General features: G+C 40.4%; 1 protein-coding gene across 1 annotated transcript in view; it reads left to right on the forward strand.

Annotated features, from left to right (window-relative positions):
• Nucleotides 1–677: 677 nt before the first annotated feature.
• Nucleotides 678–22,491, forward strand: part of FSHR (follicle stimulating hormone receptor) — a gene marked incomplete at both ends in the record, with an annotated part of 135,087 nt that continues 113,273 nt past the window's right edge. Inside the window, one exon of the mRNA XM_080684826.1 lies at nucleotides 678–829. Coding sequence (XP_080540952.1) covers nucleotides 678–829 — 152 coding nt within the window. The remainder of the gene's footprint in view (nucleotides 830–22,491) is intronic.

A 22,491-nucleotide genomic window follows, 5' to 3' on the forward strand; every position in this document is an offset into this window, starting at 1 on the left:
CCAACATTTACCAAATCTCCACTAAAAAACAGCCCATTCCTTAGGTCCCTTAGTCAATTACCTCTGGGGATAACCCTCTCAGAAGTGCCTCCCACCTACTGAGATCGGATTGTTCTGGGGCACACTAGCAGCTTGTCTTCTGAGCAGAGCCATCTAGGGTCATTAATTACAGCAGGAAAGAGGACCAGTGACTACCATCTGGTGTTATATCAAGTGGCTGGAAGAAGACATTGATGCCAAGACTGGAACTAGTCCCCGCAGTTCACTGAGTGACACTCTTAGTGCCACATTGTAGGTTGTGTCTCTTTGTGGAGAAAGTCATCATGTCACTCTGTTGAGAAAAGAATGGTGACCAGCAGGGATACTTCTACAGTGAAATAATGTAGCCTATGCCAGAATGTACCAAAGTTCTACTTGCTATCTTCCTTGGATCAGGGTGTAAGAAACCCAATTAAAAAGAATGAGGGAGTAGCATATTTTGCCCCCAAAACACTGGGGCACACAGGACTTTTGCTATTCTCCTGGAGTGACAAAAAAAAAAAAAAAAAAAAAAAGCATCCCGTGGGTCATGTGACCCTGGAGGCAGATCTCATAAGGGCACCGAGTGGAGCCTCTGAAATCTGTGGAGATTTTGCTCTGCAAATGCAGAAGGAAAGCAGGTGGATGGATAAATAAGCATGGCCTTGCTCCGGGTCTACTTGCTGGCCTTCCTGAGCTTGGGCTCAGGATGTCATCATCGGATCTGTCACTGCTCTAACAGGGTTTTCCTCTGCCAAGACAGCGAGGTGACAGAGATTCCCTCCGACCTCCCCAGGAATGCCGTTGAACTGTGAGTATCAGAGACTGAGGGAACTGCCCCTGCAGGCATTTGTGTATTGGGTGCTGGTATTATTTTCACATTAGGCTGATAACTGTTGAGCTGAAATATTTCTGAATGCTTGAGTAAAACAAACTCCCCCATCTCAACACTCGTGCCCTGTGTCTCTCCCAAGGATTTTGGTGAGCGTTGGTCACAGTGTTTGTCTGGGAAGAGCCATGCGGAAACCTGAATGTCTTCTCAACGTATTTGCTCTGGGGTTCCATACTCTCTTTGGTGGAAAAGTAAAACTAAGAAAAAGTAGAAACTTAGAAGACCTAGGAATTAGAGGCGGAAAGACAGCTTTGACTTAAGTGGTATGTACAATGTGAGTCTCCTGAGGACGCTGAATTTAAGAATACAAGGGCCATTGTTGCTTTGCAGGTAGGAGCAAGTAATTCCCCAACTGAGATTCTGCTTCCTGGGGAGAGAGAGGGATGGAGGAGACAGGGGAAGGGGTGTGAAGAAAGGGAGAGAGAAGAGAAAAATGAGCTGGAGAGGGAAAGAGAAAGACAGGATCATCTTTCATACAGGTGAAAATATATGATTCTCAACTTTAGGTTTTTACTGAACTATTTCAAAAGAAAGTAGACAACAAAGTTGGACAAGAACTTCAATATAATGATAAGATATTTGGGGTCTGAAGAGTCAAGAGAATTGCTTTGCTCAAACTCTCACAATGTGTTGAGGCAGAGCCAAAACTAGACATCAGGCCTTTTGACTCACATTCTACTGCTGCCCCCCGCCGCCTCCCCCCCCACCCCGCGAAATCCCATGTCTGTCTACATTAGAGAAAGATTATTGCTTCCCCTAAGAACTCGCAACTTGTGGCTCAGAGATTATAGCTATCCTTGGTGTTTTTCGTGCAAGGATTTTAAACAGAAGCCACTATTCTGAAAGCCTGTTTCAAACCTGGTCCCCCCTAAAGCTATGGGTGACTCTTGCTTTATTTCAGAAGGTGGTCATCTCTTCAGTTCACTCAAACACATTGGTGTTGTATTTCAGAGTTTCGCTCAGGGACAAATGGTCGCAGACTTGGTTGGTCCTGCTGCTACTTTTTCCCTGGACAACCCAAGTCCTCAGTTCCTACCCAGAGAAAGCGGCAGCGCAGGGAAAAGAACTGGTCTGCTCTGTGTTTTGGCTACACTGCTTCAAATGAGACAGTTATTCCTGATTATGGCAACGTCAGTCTGGTTTATTAGGTAATTATAAACACAGGAGATGACCCATGTACTGGAGCTCCTGTAAGAAGTCACTTGCTTCTATGACTTTGAACAATTACTTAACCCCCTTTGAGCCTCGGTTTGTCAGTTCTAAAGTAGTTTTAATCCAACCTGCTTGGTTGGATTGTTGTGAACACTAAACATTATACCCACACACACACCCAAATGCACATCCATTTCCACGTCTCCTGTCTCTTCTCCACTTCTTCCTATTTTTTCCTGTGGGTCAAATAGTGACAACCAGTCAATAAAGCAGAGCGCCCCTAATGAGGTTTAATTTGGGGTGCTGCTCCTCTATCCAAAACTCCCTTTTTCACTAGACTATCTGCTTTCTGATATCTTTTTATAAGAAGAGAATAATTAAAAATAGGGATAAAAAAGAGAAAACAGAAACAACAAAAGGAAAAAATAAAACAAAACAAAGAGAATAATTTTTTAAAAAATTCTGCATTAAAAATAGAAAGGAAAGAAGGCAGGGTGGAAGGAAAAGGAAAGAATAAAATGCACCCCCAAACCCCAAACCTCAGGGAGTGTGTGTGTATGAGTTAGTGTGAGAGGAGCAGAGAAAGGATTTTTTTAAAAAGTCATACTAAGATATAAATGAGTAACTACATGTCTCTGCCCAAGAGCTTGCAACTGAGGAAAGAGATTGTAAAAGAGGATGTGTCCAACAGAACAGCAGAAACAAATTTCACACTCTTGACAAAGGCTAACCCATGATCAACCCCTTACTTAGGGGTACGTAACAATGCCCAAAGTTGCTAAAACTATGAAGGGGGAGAGAGTTCTTGCCTGTTATGGGCATTTTCCCCACCTGAGGGATGAGTGTGGTTGTTTGAAAGCTTTGAGGACTAAAGTAGTTCTCCCAGATATCGAATCTTAAGAAGATTCTTTCCTCTGCACACTCATTAGGAGGGCATGAGTTGAACCATTCTGGAGATCAGATTTGCAATCTTCTCAGCAAGATGTATTGAGGAAAAGAAGATAAATGTTACTTTGGCAGTTAGACAAAATAAAAAGAATGAAAATTATTTGGGGATATTTTTCAGGTCAGTTTCTTAATCTGATAAAGAGCAGATCAAATGCCAAGTGAACTAGAACTCAGACGTGTTAGAATGAAAGAGCAATTATTTTTGCTTCCTTAGAAGGACTGGACCAGGGTTATCTGGAACATTGGTAGAAGGAAGATGAAGTGGTTTGTTCAACTAAGTATTTCTAATTCACCTTGCAGTCTTCCAAGTTTGGGTATTGACTTTAATGATGATCACATCAGGTGGAGGTTGATGGGATTCCAGGATGGCAATTGCTTAATCCATCAACATGTCAAAGCTTCATTGTTAGTCAGGTTCACTGGGGGAAACCCCTCCTAATTTTACCACGTACAGTTTCATCCTATCAGATTCCATCCACCTTGCAGTGGTCTCATGTTATGTACCTGCCCGGTATTGCTAAAGATTTCTAATACCCTACAATCTACACATGCTGATATCAACAGCAAAAGCACACAAAAGTACCATCAACAGGCAGATGGATTCATTTACTGAGGGGCCCCTACTGTTTGCTTCATGCTTTACACATACTATTTTATTAAAACTTCATAATAGAACTGCAAGTTTGGTATTATTGCTCCATTATTCAAATGAGGCAAACTAAAGAACAAAAAAGTTCATTCAGTAACTGGAGCACAGTCACCCTTGCAGCTCCCAGATGTCAGATCTGGGATCCAAACGTAAGCCTGTTTATATCTCCTCTTTGCTGTGTACAGTGCAAGTCTTCTGAGTCCTTTCACTCCTTCCACTTAAAAAAAAAAAAAAAAAAGTGTCCCGCCGGGATGGTGTTGCTCAGTGATTAAGCGTCAACCCATGAACCAAGAGGTCATGGTTTGATTCCTGGTTGGGACACATGCCCAGGTTTCAAGCTTAATCCCCAGTAAGGGGCATGTAGGATGCAGCTAATCAATGATCCTCTCTCATCATTCATGTTTCTCTCTCTTCCTCTCTCTGAAATTATATATATATATATATATATATATATATATATATATATATACACACACACACACACACACACATATAATTATATATACACATACATACATATATATATATACATATACATACATACATATATATATATACATATACATATACATATACATACATACATACATATATACACATATATATATATATTAGAAGCCCAATGCACGAAAGTCATACAAGGGGCTCTGCCCTCGCAGCCCCAGCTGCCTCTCGGCCTGAGCTGCCTTGCAGTCCCACCCACTGGTTGTTCCAGAAGGTCGTTCTGCCCTCTAGTCTAATTAGCATATTAGCTCTTTATTATATAGGATATATATATATATATATATATATATATATATATATATAGAGAGAGAGAGAGAGAGAGAGAGAGAGAGAGAGAGAGAGTGTCCTTTTGAATTTTAACCAGAGGTCAACAATTTTTTTTTTCCCATAAAGAGTCAGAGAGTCAGATAAATATTTTAGGTTTTATGGGCCAGTCTCTGGCGCAACTACTCAGCTCTGCCATAGTTGTAGGCAAGGTGCCTCAGACAAAATGTAAATGAATTAGCATGGCCATGATGCAACAAAACCTTATTTACAGACACTGAAATTTGAATTTCATATCATTTTCACAAGTCACAAAGTATCTTTTTTTTTTATTTCAATCATGTGAAAAGGTGAAAAACATCCTGAGCTGATGGGCCTTAGAAAAGCAGGGGGCAGGCTATATTTGGCCCCCAGGCTGATTTAGACTATAGATGAGAGTGGTTAAATATGACTAGCTTAAGTAGGGTTTCAGCAGCCTGAGACAACATGGCACCACAAAGAAAGTACTAAATTAGGTGAGCAGGGTTAGTAATAGAGGGAGCTCTAAGGTGATATTCACAGGTGGGCCTTTAATTGGTCCCGACAAGTCAGAGATGATAGAGTGTAGCATCTAGAATCTCAGAGACAGAGTTCACACCCAGGCTATGCCATTTTTTGCTCTATCAAGTGGGCTCTTGGCTGTACAATGGAAATTGTGGCTTCCAGAGTTGCTATGGGGATTAAGTGAAACCAGGTAAATAAAACGCCTAGCACGATGCCTCTCAGGTGGTAGTGGTGGTGGTGGTGGTGATGGTGGTGGTGGTGGTGGTGGTGGTGGTAGCTGTTGTCATCTGTAAAATACTAGGAAAAAAACACCATAGGCAACATTCATGATAGAATGAGTCAATAGATATGGAAATGCTTTGGAAGATTTATGTAAAGATCTTCATAACTCCAAGATAGTTTATAGTCTCCCACTTACTTAAAAATAACCTTCTCCTTCTCCTTCTCCTAATGGCTGGAACACTTATTTTGTTTGCATTTTCTTTCTAAGAAAATGTTTTCCTTCAGGCTTTCAATAGCTTCAAGAACTCAGGGAGCAGGTTTCATTCTGACCATAGTCAAAGGAATTTTGATGTCTGACTTATTCTAGAAACTTCACCTGGAGGCAGTCAATGAACCTAGAAAGGGCCCTTTGATCTTGCTTTATTCTTCCTTGAGGTAGAATTCCTAAGGAGAATGTGAAAACCTATTCAAAATCTGAAATTTTAACTCTAAGTAACACTGTGGATACAGCTAACCTTTTATTTATCAGGGTTCGATGACCACAATACTAAGAGAAGAAAAGGGTCCACTGATGGTCATTCTTGGCATAGGGAGACCTGTACTGAGATTATATTGTAAACTGTCTGTATTGACAACTCTCTTCACAGCAAATTCCTATCTCACTACAATCTCAACTGACCAGCACTTTTAATTACCTTAATTATATTTTGCCATTTCTATTTTCTTCCTCTGCCCTATTCCTTATCTTGCTGTCTTGGTTTAGATCATTCTTAATAGCCTGTTACCATAGAGTATTATTTAGTGAGGAGCGTTCAAGTGTGCCTAGTTTAGCCTGGCTGGTGTTGCTCAGTGATTGAACATACACCTCTGAACCAGGAGGTCACAGTTCGAATCCTGGTGAGGGAACATGCCTGGGTTGTGGGCTTGATCCCCAGTAGGGGGTATACAGGGAGGCAGCTGATCAATGATTCTCTCTCATCATTCAAGTTTCTATCTCTCTCTCCCTCTCCCTTCCTCTGAAATCAATTAAAATACACACAACATATGTTTTTAAAAGTGTGCCTAGTTTCATCTTTCCTTAGTAGATCCTTAGTTCTATAGGATGTATTAGTGTTGTGTGCCTACTAGGGAAGCCATTGCTATGCCAATAAGTTCTGTGATCTCCAAGAGGGAAAAAGAATTTTTGATGCTTAATTGTGGAATCCTTTTATCTAAGAGCATCGTTGTCTAAGAATGAATATTCTGCAGAACATACTTTGGGAAAGGCTGATCCACTTGGGATCTATTTAACCCCAGCCACTGGAACAAAGTCCTTGCAAAGTCAGAATTGTAGCCCATGCTTCCTAACTCCTAAGTCAGTGCTCAGTAATAGCTAGTGATGGAGTCTTGGCTGGGTTTTCATTGTTTTGTGCCCGAGCAGTAGCTGGGTAAGGATGTGCTGTGCTCTCCTGAAGGAGCTAGCTCTGAAATACAGATGATAGCCATGATGGAACTAGGTGTTACTTGTTCTGAGTTGATGAAAGGGATGATAAAACAATGGATTACAAACCTGCTAAAACCACCCTGACACTCTCATTAGTTGAATAGTGATGGCTTAAATTTCATCATGCAGGTTTCACTTTCCTGATTGCCCATATTGAATCACTTTTACAAACTCCCTTCATACTACCAGGAATGATTCATTGCCACCATCTTTTCTGGGATCCTGGACATCTAAAGCCTTGATTGTATGATAACTTCCTGTTTTATCTCCATTCTACCAATCTCTCTCTTCTCCAAACCCGCCTGCACACCATCATCCATCTCTCTCCATAAAACACCACTGCTGCCATGTTATGATTCCCAAGTTCAAAATCTTTCAATGGCTCACCTTTTTTACTTTACTTCTCACCATTCTCATAGGAGCCAACTACTCTGCAAGACTGATACATACTTGCTCTCAAGCCCACTTGTGCATTTCTCCTCCCTATGTCTTTATGTATGCCTGCTACTTACACTATCCTCAATTTCTTCTTTGACTCTTGAAATCCAATCTGCTTACTAGTATCATAGTCTTACTCAAAGGTTGCCTCTTTCATAAAGTCTTCCCTGACCACTTCCATCTGTATTTAATCTGTGCTGTTCATTGCACAATATTGCTTTGCATATAACTTTTCATGTGTGTCTTGTTTTCTCAGCAGCAGTGAACATTTTCTTGGTACTCCTTATGGTGCCTGGTTCAATGCAGTGTATTATTCTTGGCCCTCAATTATGTGTAGAACAAATGATACAACAAATAAGGGGAAATTACGTCTGTTTATTTGCTCTGCTCCTCAGTACTGACGAAAAGAATCTTATAAGAGACTAGAGGCCTGGTGCACGAATTTGTGCACCAGTGGGGTCCCTCAGCTTGGTCTGCACCCTCTCGCAATCCAGGACCCTTTGGGGGATGTTGGACTGCTGGTTGCGGCCTGATCCCCATAGGCCAGGCCGAGGGACCCCACCGGTGCATGAATCCATGCACCCGGCCTCTAGTATGCATATAAGATCTTTGGTTAATCTCTTTCCACCCTCCTGCCTCCCCTCTTCCTTCTGATATTCATCAGTCTGTTCCATGTTTCCATGCCTGTGCATTGAGTGTCTGTCCCCTGGTGGTCAGTGTGCATCAAAGCTACCAGTCAAACAGTTGAATGGTCACTTAGGCTTTTATATATATATAGGAGATGGTTATTGTTCTCTCTGTGGTGCACTACTATAGGATTTAATAGTTTCTTTGCTTTTTTATGTGTTTGTTTTAAGAAAGTGACTGTATGTTATTTAATGATCCATTAATTTATTTAGAAAGAGAGAAACATAGACTTGAAACAAGGCTCCTAATTTAAAAAGGTGAATATTCAATATTCTAGGCATATCACTCAGTTCTCTTGACTTAAGTAATAGTACCTGCCCCTCCATACCTACAAAGAATATTAAAAGGACAGATGAAATTGCCAAAATAAAGTCACCTTAAACCAGGCAGAAATGTTCAAAGAAATATAATTTTTTCAATTAAGGTCAGATTCCAAACCCTGAATGTTAGGTTTCCTGTGTTCCCAGATGCGCTTTGAATATTTTATTCTGTTTGGATATCAAAAACAAACACCTCATTGTGCAGGTTGCCCTGGGTGCCCATGTCTGGAGACTCCCACTGCCTTGTTTAGATATGTCTCCGAAAGAAACAAACAGCACCATTTTCATGCTAATGCTGAAATAAGCCTTCCTCTCAAAACAAAACCCTGCATCTACTTTTGTGAGAAATTATATGTCTATGTCCAACATTTTGAAGTTAATTTGGCTGGGGGTACGGGAGGCTTATATTCACTGCAGAGGAATCAGAAAACTGACTCAAGTAATAGCTAAAGGATGCAGTACCTGGAAAGGGAAAGGTAGAAATTATATTTCAGGGACAGAATGCTTTAAAAGAGAAGATGAACTTTTACCCTGAAAATTGACTAAGAGCTATAATTTACAGAGTCATTATCAGAAATTGAAGAGTAGGGATTTGATAGCTCAGAAGCGCAGTTGCTTGGTGATGATAAAATCCCCTGGTTTACCTAAAGGTGAGTGCTGTCCTTCCTCACCCAAGTCCTCTACCAAAGAAGCCTAAGCTTCAAAAGCAGCACATCTTGGCCACAAGTGGGAAATTTATTTAATTTTTTAAAAATATATTGCGGTGATATTGGTTAATAAAATTACATAGGTTTGGTAGGGGACAGTGGGGGTAAAGGGGAGAGATCAACCAAAGGACTTATATATATAAGCCTAATCAATGGACACAGACAACAGGGGGGTGGGGGCATGAATGGTAGGTGGGGGGTAATGGGGGAATAAGGACACATATGTAATACCTTAATCAATAAAGAAATTTAAATAAATAAGCCAGTCAAAATAATTATATAGGTTTCAGGGGTACAATTCTACAATACATCATCTGTATACTGTATTGTGTGTTCACCACCCCAAGTCAAGTCTCCTTTCATCACCATCTATCTCCCCTTTACCCTCTTCTACCTCCCCTCATGTCCCTTTCCCTCTGGTAATCACCATACTGTTATTATATGTGTCTATGCGCTCTGTTTTGTTTTTTGCTTAATCCCTTCACTTTTTTTCAACCAGTCCTCCAAACTCCCTCCCCTCTGACAGCTGTCAGTCTGTTCTCTGCATCTATGAATCTGTTTCTATTTTGTTTGTTAGTTTATTTTGTCCATTAGTTTCCACATATGAATAGAATCATATGGTACTTGTCTTTCTCTGACTGGTTTATGTCACTTAGCATAATTGATTATCCTTCTCCAAAGTCACTGTGTTATTTAGTCACTATGGATGATTGGACTGAACTCTTTTTTTTTAAGCTGCTAGACTTAGACTTTCCAATTTAGCTTTATTTAGACTAGATTCTAGCTTATACACCCGGCAAGGTCAGTTAGGAAGAAGAGTACATAATTATTTTTAATTTCTTAGGATCTGATTATAATGAGATTTGGATGTTTTTTCTGAATCTGACCTCTCCCTGAAGTATCTTGGAGGATGTTTTGTGTCTCTGACCTGAACATGTCATTACCTTGTTCTTTCAATGGAATATGCCACCTGCTCCAAAAATCCTCAAAGGGTGTACAAAAATATTTGAATAAAGCAACCAGACTCTTGCCATAAACTTGAACTCAATTATATTTTTAGTCTTAGAAGTTACTTGAGTCCACCTTTTCTCATCCCTTCTCCCAGACCTTTTTAGCAAAAGCCAACACAGCCATCACAGATGCCTATATTAGAAATAGTGGAAAATGTACAGCATGAACCAATTGTTTGTATATCCTTAATGCCAAGCTTGAAAACCTCTAAGAAACATGGACCCAAAAAGTTCAGCTAAATTTCAATGAAACAAAAAGATCAATTGAGGACATGAAACAGAAAATTCATCAGTAGATAGGTGAAAAGTTGAAGTACAATGATGCTCAGGTTTCCTTCAATTCTACAGTGCTTTGATTTCATAAACATTTTTAGGCACCAAACTTCTCAGAATCAATAGTCCTTTTCTAAGAGTCCAGAGGTATGTAATTCCTAAACTACTGTGAATTCAGATGTGGATTTTGGGAAAGGGGGCTGGTGAGAAGAGTTCCCTTCATCTTAATAGACAGTTCTGTTAAGCAAGGGGTTTTAGAATTTGACTTTGAAACTAAATAAACAAAGGCTGATGGGAGCCCATGGAATGTTTCATTCAGAATCCTCCTGGAATAAGAAGGGAATAAAAAAGAAAGTCCCCTTCTATGGAAGGACCACAGTCTTGAGCACTAGATTTTTAGGAGTGGCTCCCATTTAAAATATTCTGTTCCTTCTAAGAAAGTCTACTAAATCATCCATCAGAAGACAGGATTAAATCCCTAGAAGACAGGATTGCCTCCACTTATGCTCTCTTCATCATCTCATGGTAACAGTTCCAAATTGGTCTCTGTCCATTCTTCCCTCCCCCTCCTTCTTAGCCGGTTCCCCCTCCCCCCAGCTCCTGCTCTGAGCTCTTGTCTAATTGCTCTGTGGGCTCCAATGCCCAGATTCAGAACAAAAGTTCAAGATATGGCATTAAGCTTCTCTATATTTTGGCCTCAAATGAACTCTCCTGTCCTCTCTCATCTCCCATTCTTTCAACCCTTTGCTCTATGCACGATTTTCTATTCCCCAGCTCCCTGATATAGCTTATATTCCCCTACCCCAATACTATTATTTTCTCCAACCTGAAATGCATTCTCTTACCGCCACATTGTTATTTTGAGACCAGTGTAAAGCCACTCATTTTTTATGATGTTTCTTTCAACAGCAAATATTTATTGATTATATTTGTACAAGGCACTATCCTGGGCATTTGGGAGAGAAGAATCGATAGGAGAGGCACAGTGCCTGCTCTCACAAAGTTGCTAAAAAAAGAAGAACATCACACAGGTAATGACGATAATGTTTTTCCTCACTGTTACCCACAATAATCAAAATCCCGCCTCAGAACCCAGAAGAGTCATTATCAGTACCACTCATTTGACAAGTAATTGCAAGTTGCTTTGTGCATTCTGAAATCATAGTCTGAGCATTGAAAGGCATGCATGCCCAGTGAAAGAAGACACATGCCTGCTTGATGCCAGAAGAAAGCTGATGAGAAGACAAGTGTCTGCCTGTCCTACCAAGATCTGACCTTAGGCCAAAGGTTGATTTCAGGAGCTGCATAGGGGCACTTCAAGAATACCCCACTCTTTTAAAGGTCAGAAAATCCCTGCTCTATTTTTTAATGAGAACACCAAGCTGAAATAAAACAGAATGATGAATGAACATCAGCAAATTTAAGATAGGGCTAAACTGCCAGATGTCCAATTATTTAAGTTTGACCAGAAGTTTTCAAATTATAATAATACAGGGACTGAAGAAGAAAATTTAGGCTGTGCTGTTGCTTTGCCAGTCTCATAATTTTTCCTAAAGTCCTTGTGCTCATGAATACTATGATGTGGATATTGCAGAGAGAGAGCAAAGGGTGTTTGCATGTCAATGGGTTGTGTATGCCAGTTTCCCCCCAGAGCAGCTGAGGTCATCCCTGGCATCTGGTAATCACACCATTAGCCTTAACAAAACTTAGATACCTCATCTGAAGAGGACATGCCTTAAAAGTGTCTACTTTGACATAAAGGGGACACTAATAAGGAATTATTGCATGCTCTCGAACTCATCAGTAATTTTCCTCTCTTATAAATTTCAAACTATTGTATTTTTTGTATGGCTATGTTTAGAATTTAAAAATGAATTGAGTTCAAAGGAATGATCGCTCTCTACCATCAGATCACAGCCTGAGCAAGTATCAACAGGCAGTCCCTAACCCTTGCCATATTCCCACCAAGACTAATTTCTGGTCAGGGCACAAAAGGAAGAAACCTTCATTTCATTGGTATTTGCTTTGTGGGCAAGCAGTGTAACATTTCAAAAAGTATATATACTGGGCTCAGAGAGGATGGGTGGCGGGGGCGGGGGGGGGGGAAGGCAGCAGAAAATGCAACCAAAACACCCTTTAAATTAAAAATAAAAAATTTAAAAGGCAAGGGAAGCAAGTATAAGAATTATGGGGAGCAAAAAAGAGGTCATCTGGAATCCTGCATACAAGAGCAAAATTGCTTATCGGGTCCCTGATTGTGAAAATCTGAGTTCCTTCATTGAGCACATACAGTCTTGGAATGGCATCTGATTCCCCCAAACAAATACTAGAGAAAAGAGGAAAGAGAACAAACAGTTATACTAGTGAGATAGGATAATTACAAAGTAGCTCGGGTAAGATTCAGGAGAAAGAAAAACAAAACAGCAACAGAAAGAAACGGCAGGGCCATTGAATTGGGGACTTGCTCTGTCAGTGCATAGATCTTCCCTCTTGGGCTGGTCAAATTCCCCGGAAAAGATTCTTCCAAACTCCTATGTGGAGGGAGAAGCCCTAACTGCCAGCATGCTGGTGAGTGGGATAAAAGGGGGCGGGGGGCGGTCTCAGCATCCAGCACTCAGTGGTCCCTGGCACCCTCTAGACTAGAAACTCTATTTCACTTTCTTTTAAAAAGAAACCTTTGGTGTTTTGCTCAGGTGAAGAGGAGCATGTGCCTGACTGCTCTGAATGGAACTTATGGCTGCTTTTTTTTTTTAATATAGTTTTATTGATTTCAGAGAGGAAGGGAGGGGAGAGAGATAGAAACATAATGATGAGAGAATCATTGATTGGCTGCCTCCTGCACACCCCCCACTGTCCCCTCCATGACAGCAGCATTTCCACTGCTCTAACATATGACCTTTTTCTTCCTTAAACTTACAGCAATTTGAATATTTTCATGTTGTTTTCCTATTTATTTCCCCTGCTAAAAGCTAGAACTGAAGTTTTATGTAGCCATGGATTCTAGCATATAAAATAGTTCCTTACACAAAGTAAATTGCTCCATACATGAATTGAATGAATGAAAGGAATGGCCTTTCAAGCAAATAGGAACTAAAAGATTGAATGTAACAAATATCTATTAAGTCCTACTATATCACCATGCTTTACACTTCTTACAGTATTTTGCCCAATTGTCTTGCACTGTAGCTATTATTCTTCCAATTTTAAGAAATAAGAAAAATGAAATCCAAAGAAGTAGCCCACACAGTGTCAGAATTGAAATTGAATTCTCTGATACACCTGATTTAAAAATGCCTAGTGTTATCGGGGCATCGCTTTCTAAGTTACATAAATGTCTAACCACTTTGCTGTACACCTGTAACGAATATAATATTAAATGCCAACTGTAATTAAAAATTAAGGAAAACCATTTTAAAATCCTAGTTCTTTTTTATTAACTGTGAAAAAAAGGAAAGAGGATCTCCCTGTCCTCTAAACTCCTAAAGCAAAGATCTAAGCTCTTTATCTGAGCTTAAATATTCACAATGCTACCGTCATCCACAGTACAAAACATACATGATCTTGTCTCTCAAATACAGTAGGCTCTCTGAGGGATAGCACTGCCTCCCTCTCTCACACCCAGCAGGATTGGGTATTCAATAACTACTCAATAAGGAAGACAGAGACAGATAGAAAGACAGAAAATGTGTGAGTGGGGTCATGAATAAGTAGAAGGAGGGCTGAAAAGTAAATGTCAATGGCCACTTCCAGTGGTAAATTGCAAAATAACCAGGAGCTGCCCAATAACCCTAAAGACGAATTTGAGCAATATGTGCGCCTATGGAGGAGGCAGTTGGAAGGGCTGGTTCCAACTCTCTGTTGTCCTTCACATTTCCAAAGAAGATGGTTCCCCAGTCATACTTCGCTCTCAGGATGCTGAGTAGCAGAGCTTCTGCAGGTGTAGAGGCTTAGCAGCAGTGACTACCATGAGAACATGGAGCACTTGATGGAGGTGTGGGATCTCTGTAGATCCTCCCTAAATGATGGTCATACAATTAGATGAACCCTGATGATGTTTCAAAAGTTCAACAGAGTTTTGTATGTTTTTTTTAAACTGATCTAATATGAACTCACAGCCTCTTTGCCAAGATTTCTTTCTAGATTTGGGGAGTTGTACCTTTGTTTTCTCATTTTGGATATGATTTAAAGTCTGGACCAAGGCTACTCTAACTAGTTCACAACTTCCTGTGTGATATGATTGGCCCAGTTGCCCCCAAATATGGCCCCTGTTATTTGTCACAATACCACCATTAATAAATTAAACTATGAAGCTTTAAAGATTTCCCTAATTTCTAAGACTTTTAAGTTGCAACATGTATAAAGCCCTCTTGGAGGATAAATATCTTAAGCTCTTAAAGTCTAGTCCTTTAACATTTTTAAAAGTGTATTCCTCACAACCTTAGTTTCATAAGACCCTCCAGGAAAAGTAAATGTTTAAAAGATCTTCCATGATCAAATAAGTTTGGAAAATGCTGCATGTTATACCGTTGTTCTAGAGATTCACAATGCCATAACATATTCAAGGCTCTCCGAGGCATTCCAATTTTATAGAACCCGTAAGTGTTCCACAGAACACAATAGGAAACTGTGATTTAGTGAGATGTAGTTAACCAAAAATATGCTTTCACAAATGGATCTCCATATATATCCATAGGAACTAAAGAGTTGAGAAAGGTATATACAACCACAAATATGTTGTAGACATAAATTTTAAAATTCTGTGTGGGCCAAGTCTTCACCTGTGTGAACCTGCTTTGTTCTTTAAATCAAAGAAATGCTTGCTGGATGAACTTGGGTGAGCATACATTTCCTCCCTAACCTTACTTGTTTTAGGAATAAGAAATGAGTTCCAGTAAAATGATTTGTCTAAAGTCATGTGAATAATTGAAAGTATTGTCTATCATCTATTTCTAAAGCCAAAAATTTTAAATCCTCAATTTCCAAGCTTCCATGGCAAGCTTAGTAATAAAACATATCTCTGAACTCCAACAAAACACAGGCAATGGCTCCCCACCCTCAACCACCACCACCTCTAACTTTTATTCCAGGGCGAGGAGCATTGCACACATGGGTCAGATAAGGCCTGTAAAATCATTTGCTCTGGTCGTGCCAAGGCATTAAGGGTGAGTTAATTAAATGTTTGACCAAATATTGCTGGCTAATTTTTAAGTTGATAATTTTGGGTGGCCCACAAATAATGCTATAAATATCATAATAGCACTTGGCAGAAAAAGTTTCTCCATCTCTGTTTTATCCCCTTACTTTCTGAGGCTCTCTCCATTTCCATTTTTTTTCTATCCTTTGACTTGCATAATCTCTATTAATCCAGTTTTAATTGTACTAATTTTTTCTTCTGCAATTTCAAATCTACTATGGAGATATTCTTGTGATTTTCTTTTAATTTTAACTAGAGGCCCAGTGCATGGAATTCATGCATGGGAGGGGGGGTGTCCCTCAGCCCAGCCTGCACCCTCTCCAATCTGGGACCCCTCGAGTGATAGGATCAGGCCTAAACGGGCAGTCGGACATCCCTCTCACAATCCAGGACTGTTGGCTCCCAACTGCTCGCCTGCCTGCCTTCCTGATTGCTCCTAACCGCTTCTGCCTACCAGCCTGATCACCCCCTAACCACTCCCCTGACAGCCTGTTTGCCCCTAACTGCCCTCCCCTGCAGGCCTGGTCACCCCTAACTGCCCTCCCCTGCAGGCCTGGTCACCCCTAACTGCCCTCCCCTGCAGGCCTGGGTCCCCGCCCAACTGCCCTTCCCTGCAGGCTTGATCGCCCCCAACTGTCCTCCCTTGCAGGCCTGGTCCCTCCCAACTGCCCTCCCTTTCAGACCTGGTCCCTCCCAACTGCCCTCTCCTGCTGGCCATCTTGTGGCGGCCATCTTGTGTCACATGGGGGCAGCCATCTTTGACCACATGGGGGCAGCCATCTTGTGTGTTGGAGTGATGGTCAATTTGCATATTACTCTTTTATTAGATAGGATTATTGTATTCTTCAACTCCAGAATTTCTACTTGGTTTTTAAATATAATTTTTATTTCTTTTTCAATATTCTCTATTTGATGCAATATTATCAGCATACTTTATTTTTTTAATCACACTTTCCTTTACTTCTCGTTCAATATTTATAATGAATACTTTGAAATAGTTTTCTCTTAAATCTGGCATTTGGTCACTCTCAGAGGCAGTTTTTGCTGTCTGCTTTATTTTTTAGTGTATGGTCCATATTTTCCTATTTCCTTGCATGTCTTGATCTTTTTCTAGAAACAGTTTAGATAATATATTACAGCATTGTGGGTACTGGTTCCCCCTCATGACTTGTTAGTGTTACTTGTTTTAGTGGCTAAATGAATAATATTAGTGAAAGCCTCTGATGTTGCAGTCCCCTCTCCCAGAGGCACAGCTTGGGAAATATCCACAGTCACTCTGGGAGAACAGTACTAGTAAGGCTTTTTCATTCTTTTCCTGACCACACCCACATGTTAAACTTCACTACTTAGACTATGCTATTATTTCCAACAGTCCCCCAGGGGCATAAATCCTTCTACAAACAAATCCAATCAAATCATAGCTCCTTTGAGGAGGTCATTTCTGAGGTCAGTGCTTGATGTTTGTTCTGACCCTGGGGGGTGGGAGGAGGGGGCTTCCAGCTGTTTTATTTTCCCAGTTCTCTCCTGCAAACCAGCTGGCCTACATTAGATGTTCATTAGATCCACACCTCTATTGTTCTTTTCTCCCCCACAGTCATGTTTTAGTCTTTATTTTTTTCTTTTATTTTTTTAATCTTGAAAGTATTACATATGTCCCCTTTTTTCCCCCATTGACCTCTTATAGCCCACCACCGCCCCCTGCCCCAGGCCTTCACCATCCTATTGTCTGTGTCCATGGGTTATGCATACATGCATACATGTTCTTTGATGCTGCTCTTAAGAGTGCTCTTATGCTTAAACATCTCCATGCCCTGCTGCAAATAGTGAGTTCCTTTGGGAAGTGAATAAATGTGTATAGTCTGCTTCTCTCCTTGGGCAAGATCTCAACCAGGGCTCTGGAGGCAGGAGTGGATTCATTAACAAGCTACTCTCTAAGTCCCTTATTCTAGGAGCTAAGCACTTGGTGGAGGTTAGGGTAACAGCCTGAAATCCTCTGGGCTTGATTCTTCCGTCATGAAACTACCACCTCATACACCCAGGCAAGAGCTACTGGGACCCCGTACTCTCAGCAGGCTGCACCCCATAAAGCTTCTATGAGTACAAATATGGCTTGATAAGAAAGCACCTGCCCAGGGACTAGCCACAGCAACAGGCAGCTGGAGGCAGAATGAGAAATGTTCAAGTCCTGCTCCTCCTGGGAGAAAGCCCTCCCGCTGGAACCTGGAAGGAAAGGAAGCCCTGTTCTTAGCTGCAGCTGTCTGGAGTGGGGTGGGATGAGAGAGGTGGGCCATCGTCTTGGTTTAAATTACTAAAGACTCTTGCCTTTTTTATGGATTTTCATAGCTTTTTTTTTTTTTAATAGCTCTTTCCTCTTTTGCTTTTTGCGCTTAGGACCATTTCCAGAGGCTTTGAATATTGTTTATTTATTTGGCTTTGTATTTATAATTTTCACCAGTCTCACTACAGAACAGGTCAGCGTAGCTCCTCACAAAGTCATGCTGAAAGTCAGTCCCAAGGCCATGGTTTTGACCAGGCAAAAAAAAAAAAAAAAAAACGGGGGGAGTGGGGGGAGAGGAGGTAATGGGGGAGGCTGAAAGCAGCAAAGCAGTCTGGTACTTAGAGTTATCATGTCTGAAGTTCTGGGTGTGCCCTTGAACATGGGAGGACAGTTGGGCCAGCAAAGAGGAAATAAATGTTATTACAATGATGTTTTTATCCCGTTTTTACTTTAACATTCTTCATGTGCATTATTAGTTTTAAATAATTCAGTATGCATGTCCTAAATATTGGTCTTGTGACTGGTAATGGCTTTATCACCTACGAAATAAGGCACTAACTGCTCTTCTTGGCAGGCATAACAGTTTCTTAAATGTTGTGATACGGTGAGTAAAACGGAGGGAAATAGAATTACCATGAAAAGGGTGTGTTCCAGGGCTGCTTTGGTTTGTTAGATCAAAGGACAGATTTATTTTCTCCTGAGCAGGATAGAGACAGAATGACCTTCTCCCTGTGTGTTTACAGTCCTGACCATTCGATGGAAGTGATTTCAGCAACAGAGAGCATGTACTCGTACCAAATGGAAATAAGCCAAAAGCAATGTCAAAGTCCTGAGTTCAGCATCTTCACAGAAAAATCATTGAGACCCTAAACAGAGCAGCACATCAGCCACAAGCTACTACAGGCAGCACACCTTTATCAAATGCTTACTCTGTGTACAGCCATTGCTGAGATGTAAGGGCCAAAGACGCAGCCCGGACTATTTTAACCAGTTAACTGCCACGATATTTTGAATTTAATTTAAAAAGGTCTGCCGCTTGAGTCTACAGACACTGGTTAATGTAGCGGAAGAGAATGGACACAAATATACAGACAGAAAAAGAGAATAAGGCTTTTCAAGTCATCCTGTGCTAACATGATAAGGATAGGATGTGCACAACAAAATTTGAGTACTGTAGAAGTTCTCTAAAGGGAGAGGTAACTACACTTGAGAATAAACATAGGGCACTTTCTTGAAAAGGTCTGACATGTGCTGGATCGGAAAAAAAAAAAAAATTAAATACATAGTAATGAGGGAGATGCATAGTAGTTAGAAAGAAGACCTGGAGAGCCAAATAGTAGTAAATCAAAGAAATCATTTTCTCTCCTAAAGAAAACATTATTGTTCCTGGATTATCAATTTCATTTTTACAAATTGCCAAGTATAGCACTTGGGTGAGAATTTAAGAAATTATAACATTTTTATTCCAGATCTTAAATTCAAGGAAGTTTATCTAGAGGGGAGGCGGGGAGAAGTGATTCTCTTTTAGTGTGATTCAGAGAAAATTAGTGGGGCTTTAAACATCTCTATGACTGAATGTAGAACAAACTAAACTCAGCCTTAGTTTGCAGTGAAGAAATACAAATTACTTAAGTCTTTCCAAATAGAATTACTTTTATTCATTTATTTGTTTTAAATGTCTGGAGCAGGGGCCAGCACAGATCATATTATGCCTAGAAGAGCTTTGGATCTAAAGCTACATGTTTCTGAAATAATTCCTTCAGAGAAAGTTACTTAAACATTGGGTTAGTTTCCTCTTTGACACAGTAAGCAGACTCCATTAGATCTAGGTAACTTTTCCTAGAATTAACCTACACTTAGCATTTTTGTTTGTTGATTCCCTAACTCACCTTGCTTTTCAAAAGGAGTAAAAACAAAAAATAATAATGAACGAATGAGTATAAAACAATAAATATCAAGAAATTTTTCAAATATCCTGCCTCCCCATTGATTCTATTTTTCTAACTCTGCCTTCAAGGCGAGAGCAGTCAAGATCAACTACTGATCTGCAGCCCATCTAATTTTGTTTTCTGTATTACTCTGTTTTCTCCAGTCCAATAATCATTATGGTGTAAGTGACACTCCAGGGGAAATCAATTTCTTCGGACTAAACAGAACAGCCCAGTCTACCTCCCTCTAGTCATAATTGGGGCTTTGTTTATTTTGCTGTTGTTTGGACTGGCCACCCTCTTGTTTCCACCTGAGTGGAATACTGTCTGCTGCAGCCTCTGGGAAGATTAGCCGGCCTTTAGGAACCGCCCCCTTGAGCAGGGAATAATTAGAACCACTTAGACATCAGAATTGCATTTTCCAGCAGCCGCCTAGATGTTGTTTTCCTCAAGATTGTTTAAAGGAAAAGTCCTTTAAACCCCTAAGAGGATAGAGTCTTTCTTATTTTCTCTCCACTTAGAAAAAAAAAAAAAATGTGAAGCTATAGAAAGCATTCGGATTTGTTAAGAGTCTCAAAAACAAAGATCCCCATACCTCCTTTCTGTCTTATGTCTGCTCAGTATTATGCATGTCTTGGACCTCAGGAGATGTTTGTGAATAAATGAAATAAATGACTTGCACTAAACAGAATAGATGAGTTAAATTGAATTGGATTGGACTGGACTGAACTGAACTGAACTGAGCTTCTCTGGACTGACAGTAGCTATCATGAAGCCAGAGGGATGGGCAGAGAGAGTGTCGCATTCACCAGCCAATCAAGGCCAGAACTTGGAATGATCAGGAAGTCCAGGCCCGCCTGGCAGTTGAGGAGGAAACAGAGGTTACATGGTTTCTCAAGGACAGATAGCAAAATGGAAGCAGAGCAGACTCCAGACATAGAAGCAATACAGACAAATAAATAACTGGGCTTGCATGGACTGAGTACACACCATGTGTCAGGGCCAGCTCTAAGTGCTTCACTCTATTCCCTCACTTATTCCTCTCGGCAACCCCTCAGGGCAGGCCCCACTGTTATCCTCACCTTCAGATAAGCACCTCCCCTGTGGCACATCCAGGATTTGGACCCAGGAAGCAAGACCCCAAGATATTGCTCTTAACCATTTCCAGACATCATGGGCAGTGGAGGAAGAGATCATAACATACCTTAAATGAGAATTTTTTTTAAAGGAGAATAAATATTAAGGAAATGGGGAAACAGAAGAAAGGAGTTCCCCCCCTCCTCTCTTGAGAATTTGAAATTTAAAAAACTGTTCCAGTTTCCTTGAATTAAAAATTTCTAAATATCCATATGTCATATACCTTGGTTTCCTGAAGTTAGGCCTTCGTAAGGTCTGCCAGACTATATTTTACAGAGCTTTATATGGGTGTAAGGGTTCTAATTTCTGGGACTGCCATACAGGCTTTGTAAAAAACACATAACTCATATTTACCTAACCTTCATATTCCATAACATAGCTCCGTGATGTTGAAAATGTTCACTGATGTCTTGGGACTTGAAGGCCCTAGTCAGAGCTGGACACTGTGCTATGCCCTTACTTGCAGAATGACCAGAAATCTTGATGGTATTATCTCCCAGTCTTTGCACCCAAAGGCCTGCCCACCACTGAATGTGTCGCTCCCATCAGTGAGGAGTAATTGACTGCCTCTAAGCCCTGCACATAGAGGGGGTCTGGTCATCCTATTAGAATCAGAACTACAAAATGACTCTAATTATTGACTATTCTCGTTCTGAAGAGCTGAGCTCTTTAGCATCCTGAGTACATCGAAGTCATTCCATACGTTTTGGGGAGTAACTTAGCAGTCCCTACTCACTAGGAGTCAGACAGTGATCATGCTATCTGGGATGGCTGTGGAGGCAGGGAGGCAAGGGATGTCTCAGAATCCTCAGGGGTTAATGATGGATTTGACCTATGGTGTGAGGGAGAGGCAAGTTGCAGGATAATCCCAGCTCTGACATGAGATACCCAATGGATGCCAGTATCATTTATTTACTGGGCTATGTGAGGAGCAGATTGGCAGGGAAGGGAAAGTGTGAAGAGAAAATTATAATTTGAGACATAAGTTTAAGATCAGCTTGAAATATATAAGTGGCGATAAGGAAACATAAATTATCTGGAATATTCGTACCACTATCTGAGATGAGGGTGTGAAGTTAGGATTGTTGTGTCATGCTCTTAATGAATTCAAGCTAGTTTCTAGTAATTTTTAGTTTTGTTTATCTGTTTCTTTCCATTGTCTTATAAATACTGCTAAACTATCAGTTGCAAAACTGTAGAAAAATTATTAATAGGATTGATGTTAAGTTTTCTGGTCAGTAGTTTCTAGAATCTGTTTTCCAACTTTTGAGAAAAAAGTGGGCATTACTTGTTACTCTCCAGTCGTCTGATATTATTCCTGTTCTTCAAAGATTAAAGCATTTCTTCTCCATTGACCCAAGTTTTTCCAGAGCCTTGAAATGCCACTCATCTGTATATGGAAGTAGAAGCTCAATGGAAGCAGCTAGCTCTTCCTTTCCTCTCTCTTCTCTTATATTGAATTTCATCTCCAATATGACAAAAGACTATTCAACAATTTCCAGGACTATTTTCCCTATTAAAAAGGTAGAAGTCAAATAGGAGGAAGGTGCCTCTGAGTTCTCTTGCCATCTGTGAGTGTCACAGTAGCAACAGGTTGAGCAACTCTAACGTTTCTTCTTGCCCGAAATGTAGATGGAAAGTCTTTTCTGTAGGTCTTAGAATTTTCCCCAAGCCCCAACACACTCTAAGATTGAGAATCCTATCACTCTTTTGTTTGTCTTTTCTCCTGATTTTATGTTCCTTTTTTATTTGTTTGTATACAGTATAACTTTCTTAGTGCAGTATTTTTCAAGACATTTTCTCAGCCATTGTTCCATTTGTTTGTGTGTGTATATAATATCCCT

Source organism: Plecotus auritus, assembly GCF_963455305.1.
Source record: "Plecotus auritus genome assembly, chromosome: 8".
Classification (NCBI taxonomy): Eukaryota; Metazoa; Chordata; class Mammalia; order Chiroptera; family Vespertilionidae; genus Plecotus; species Plecotus auritus.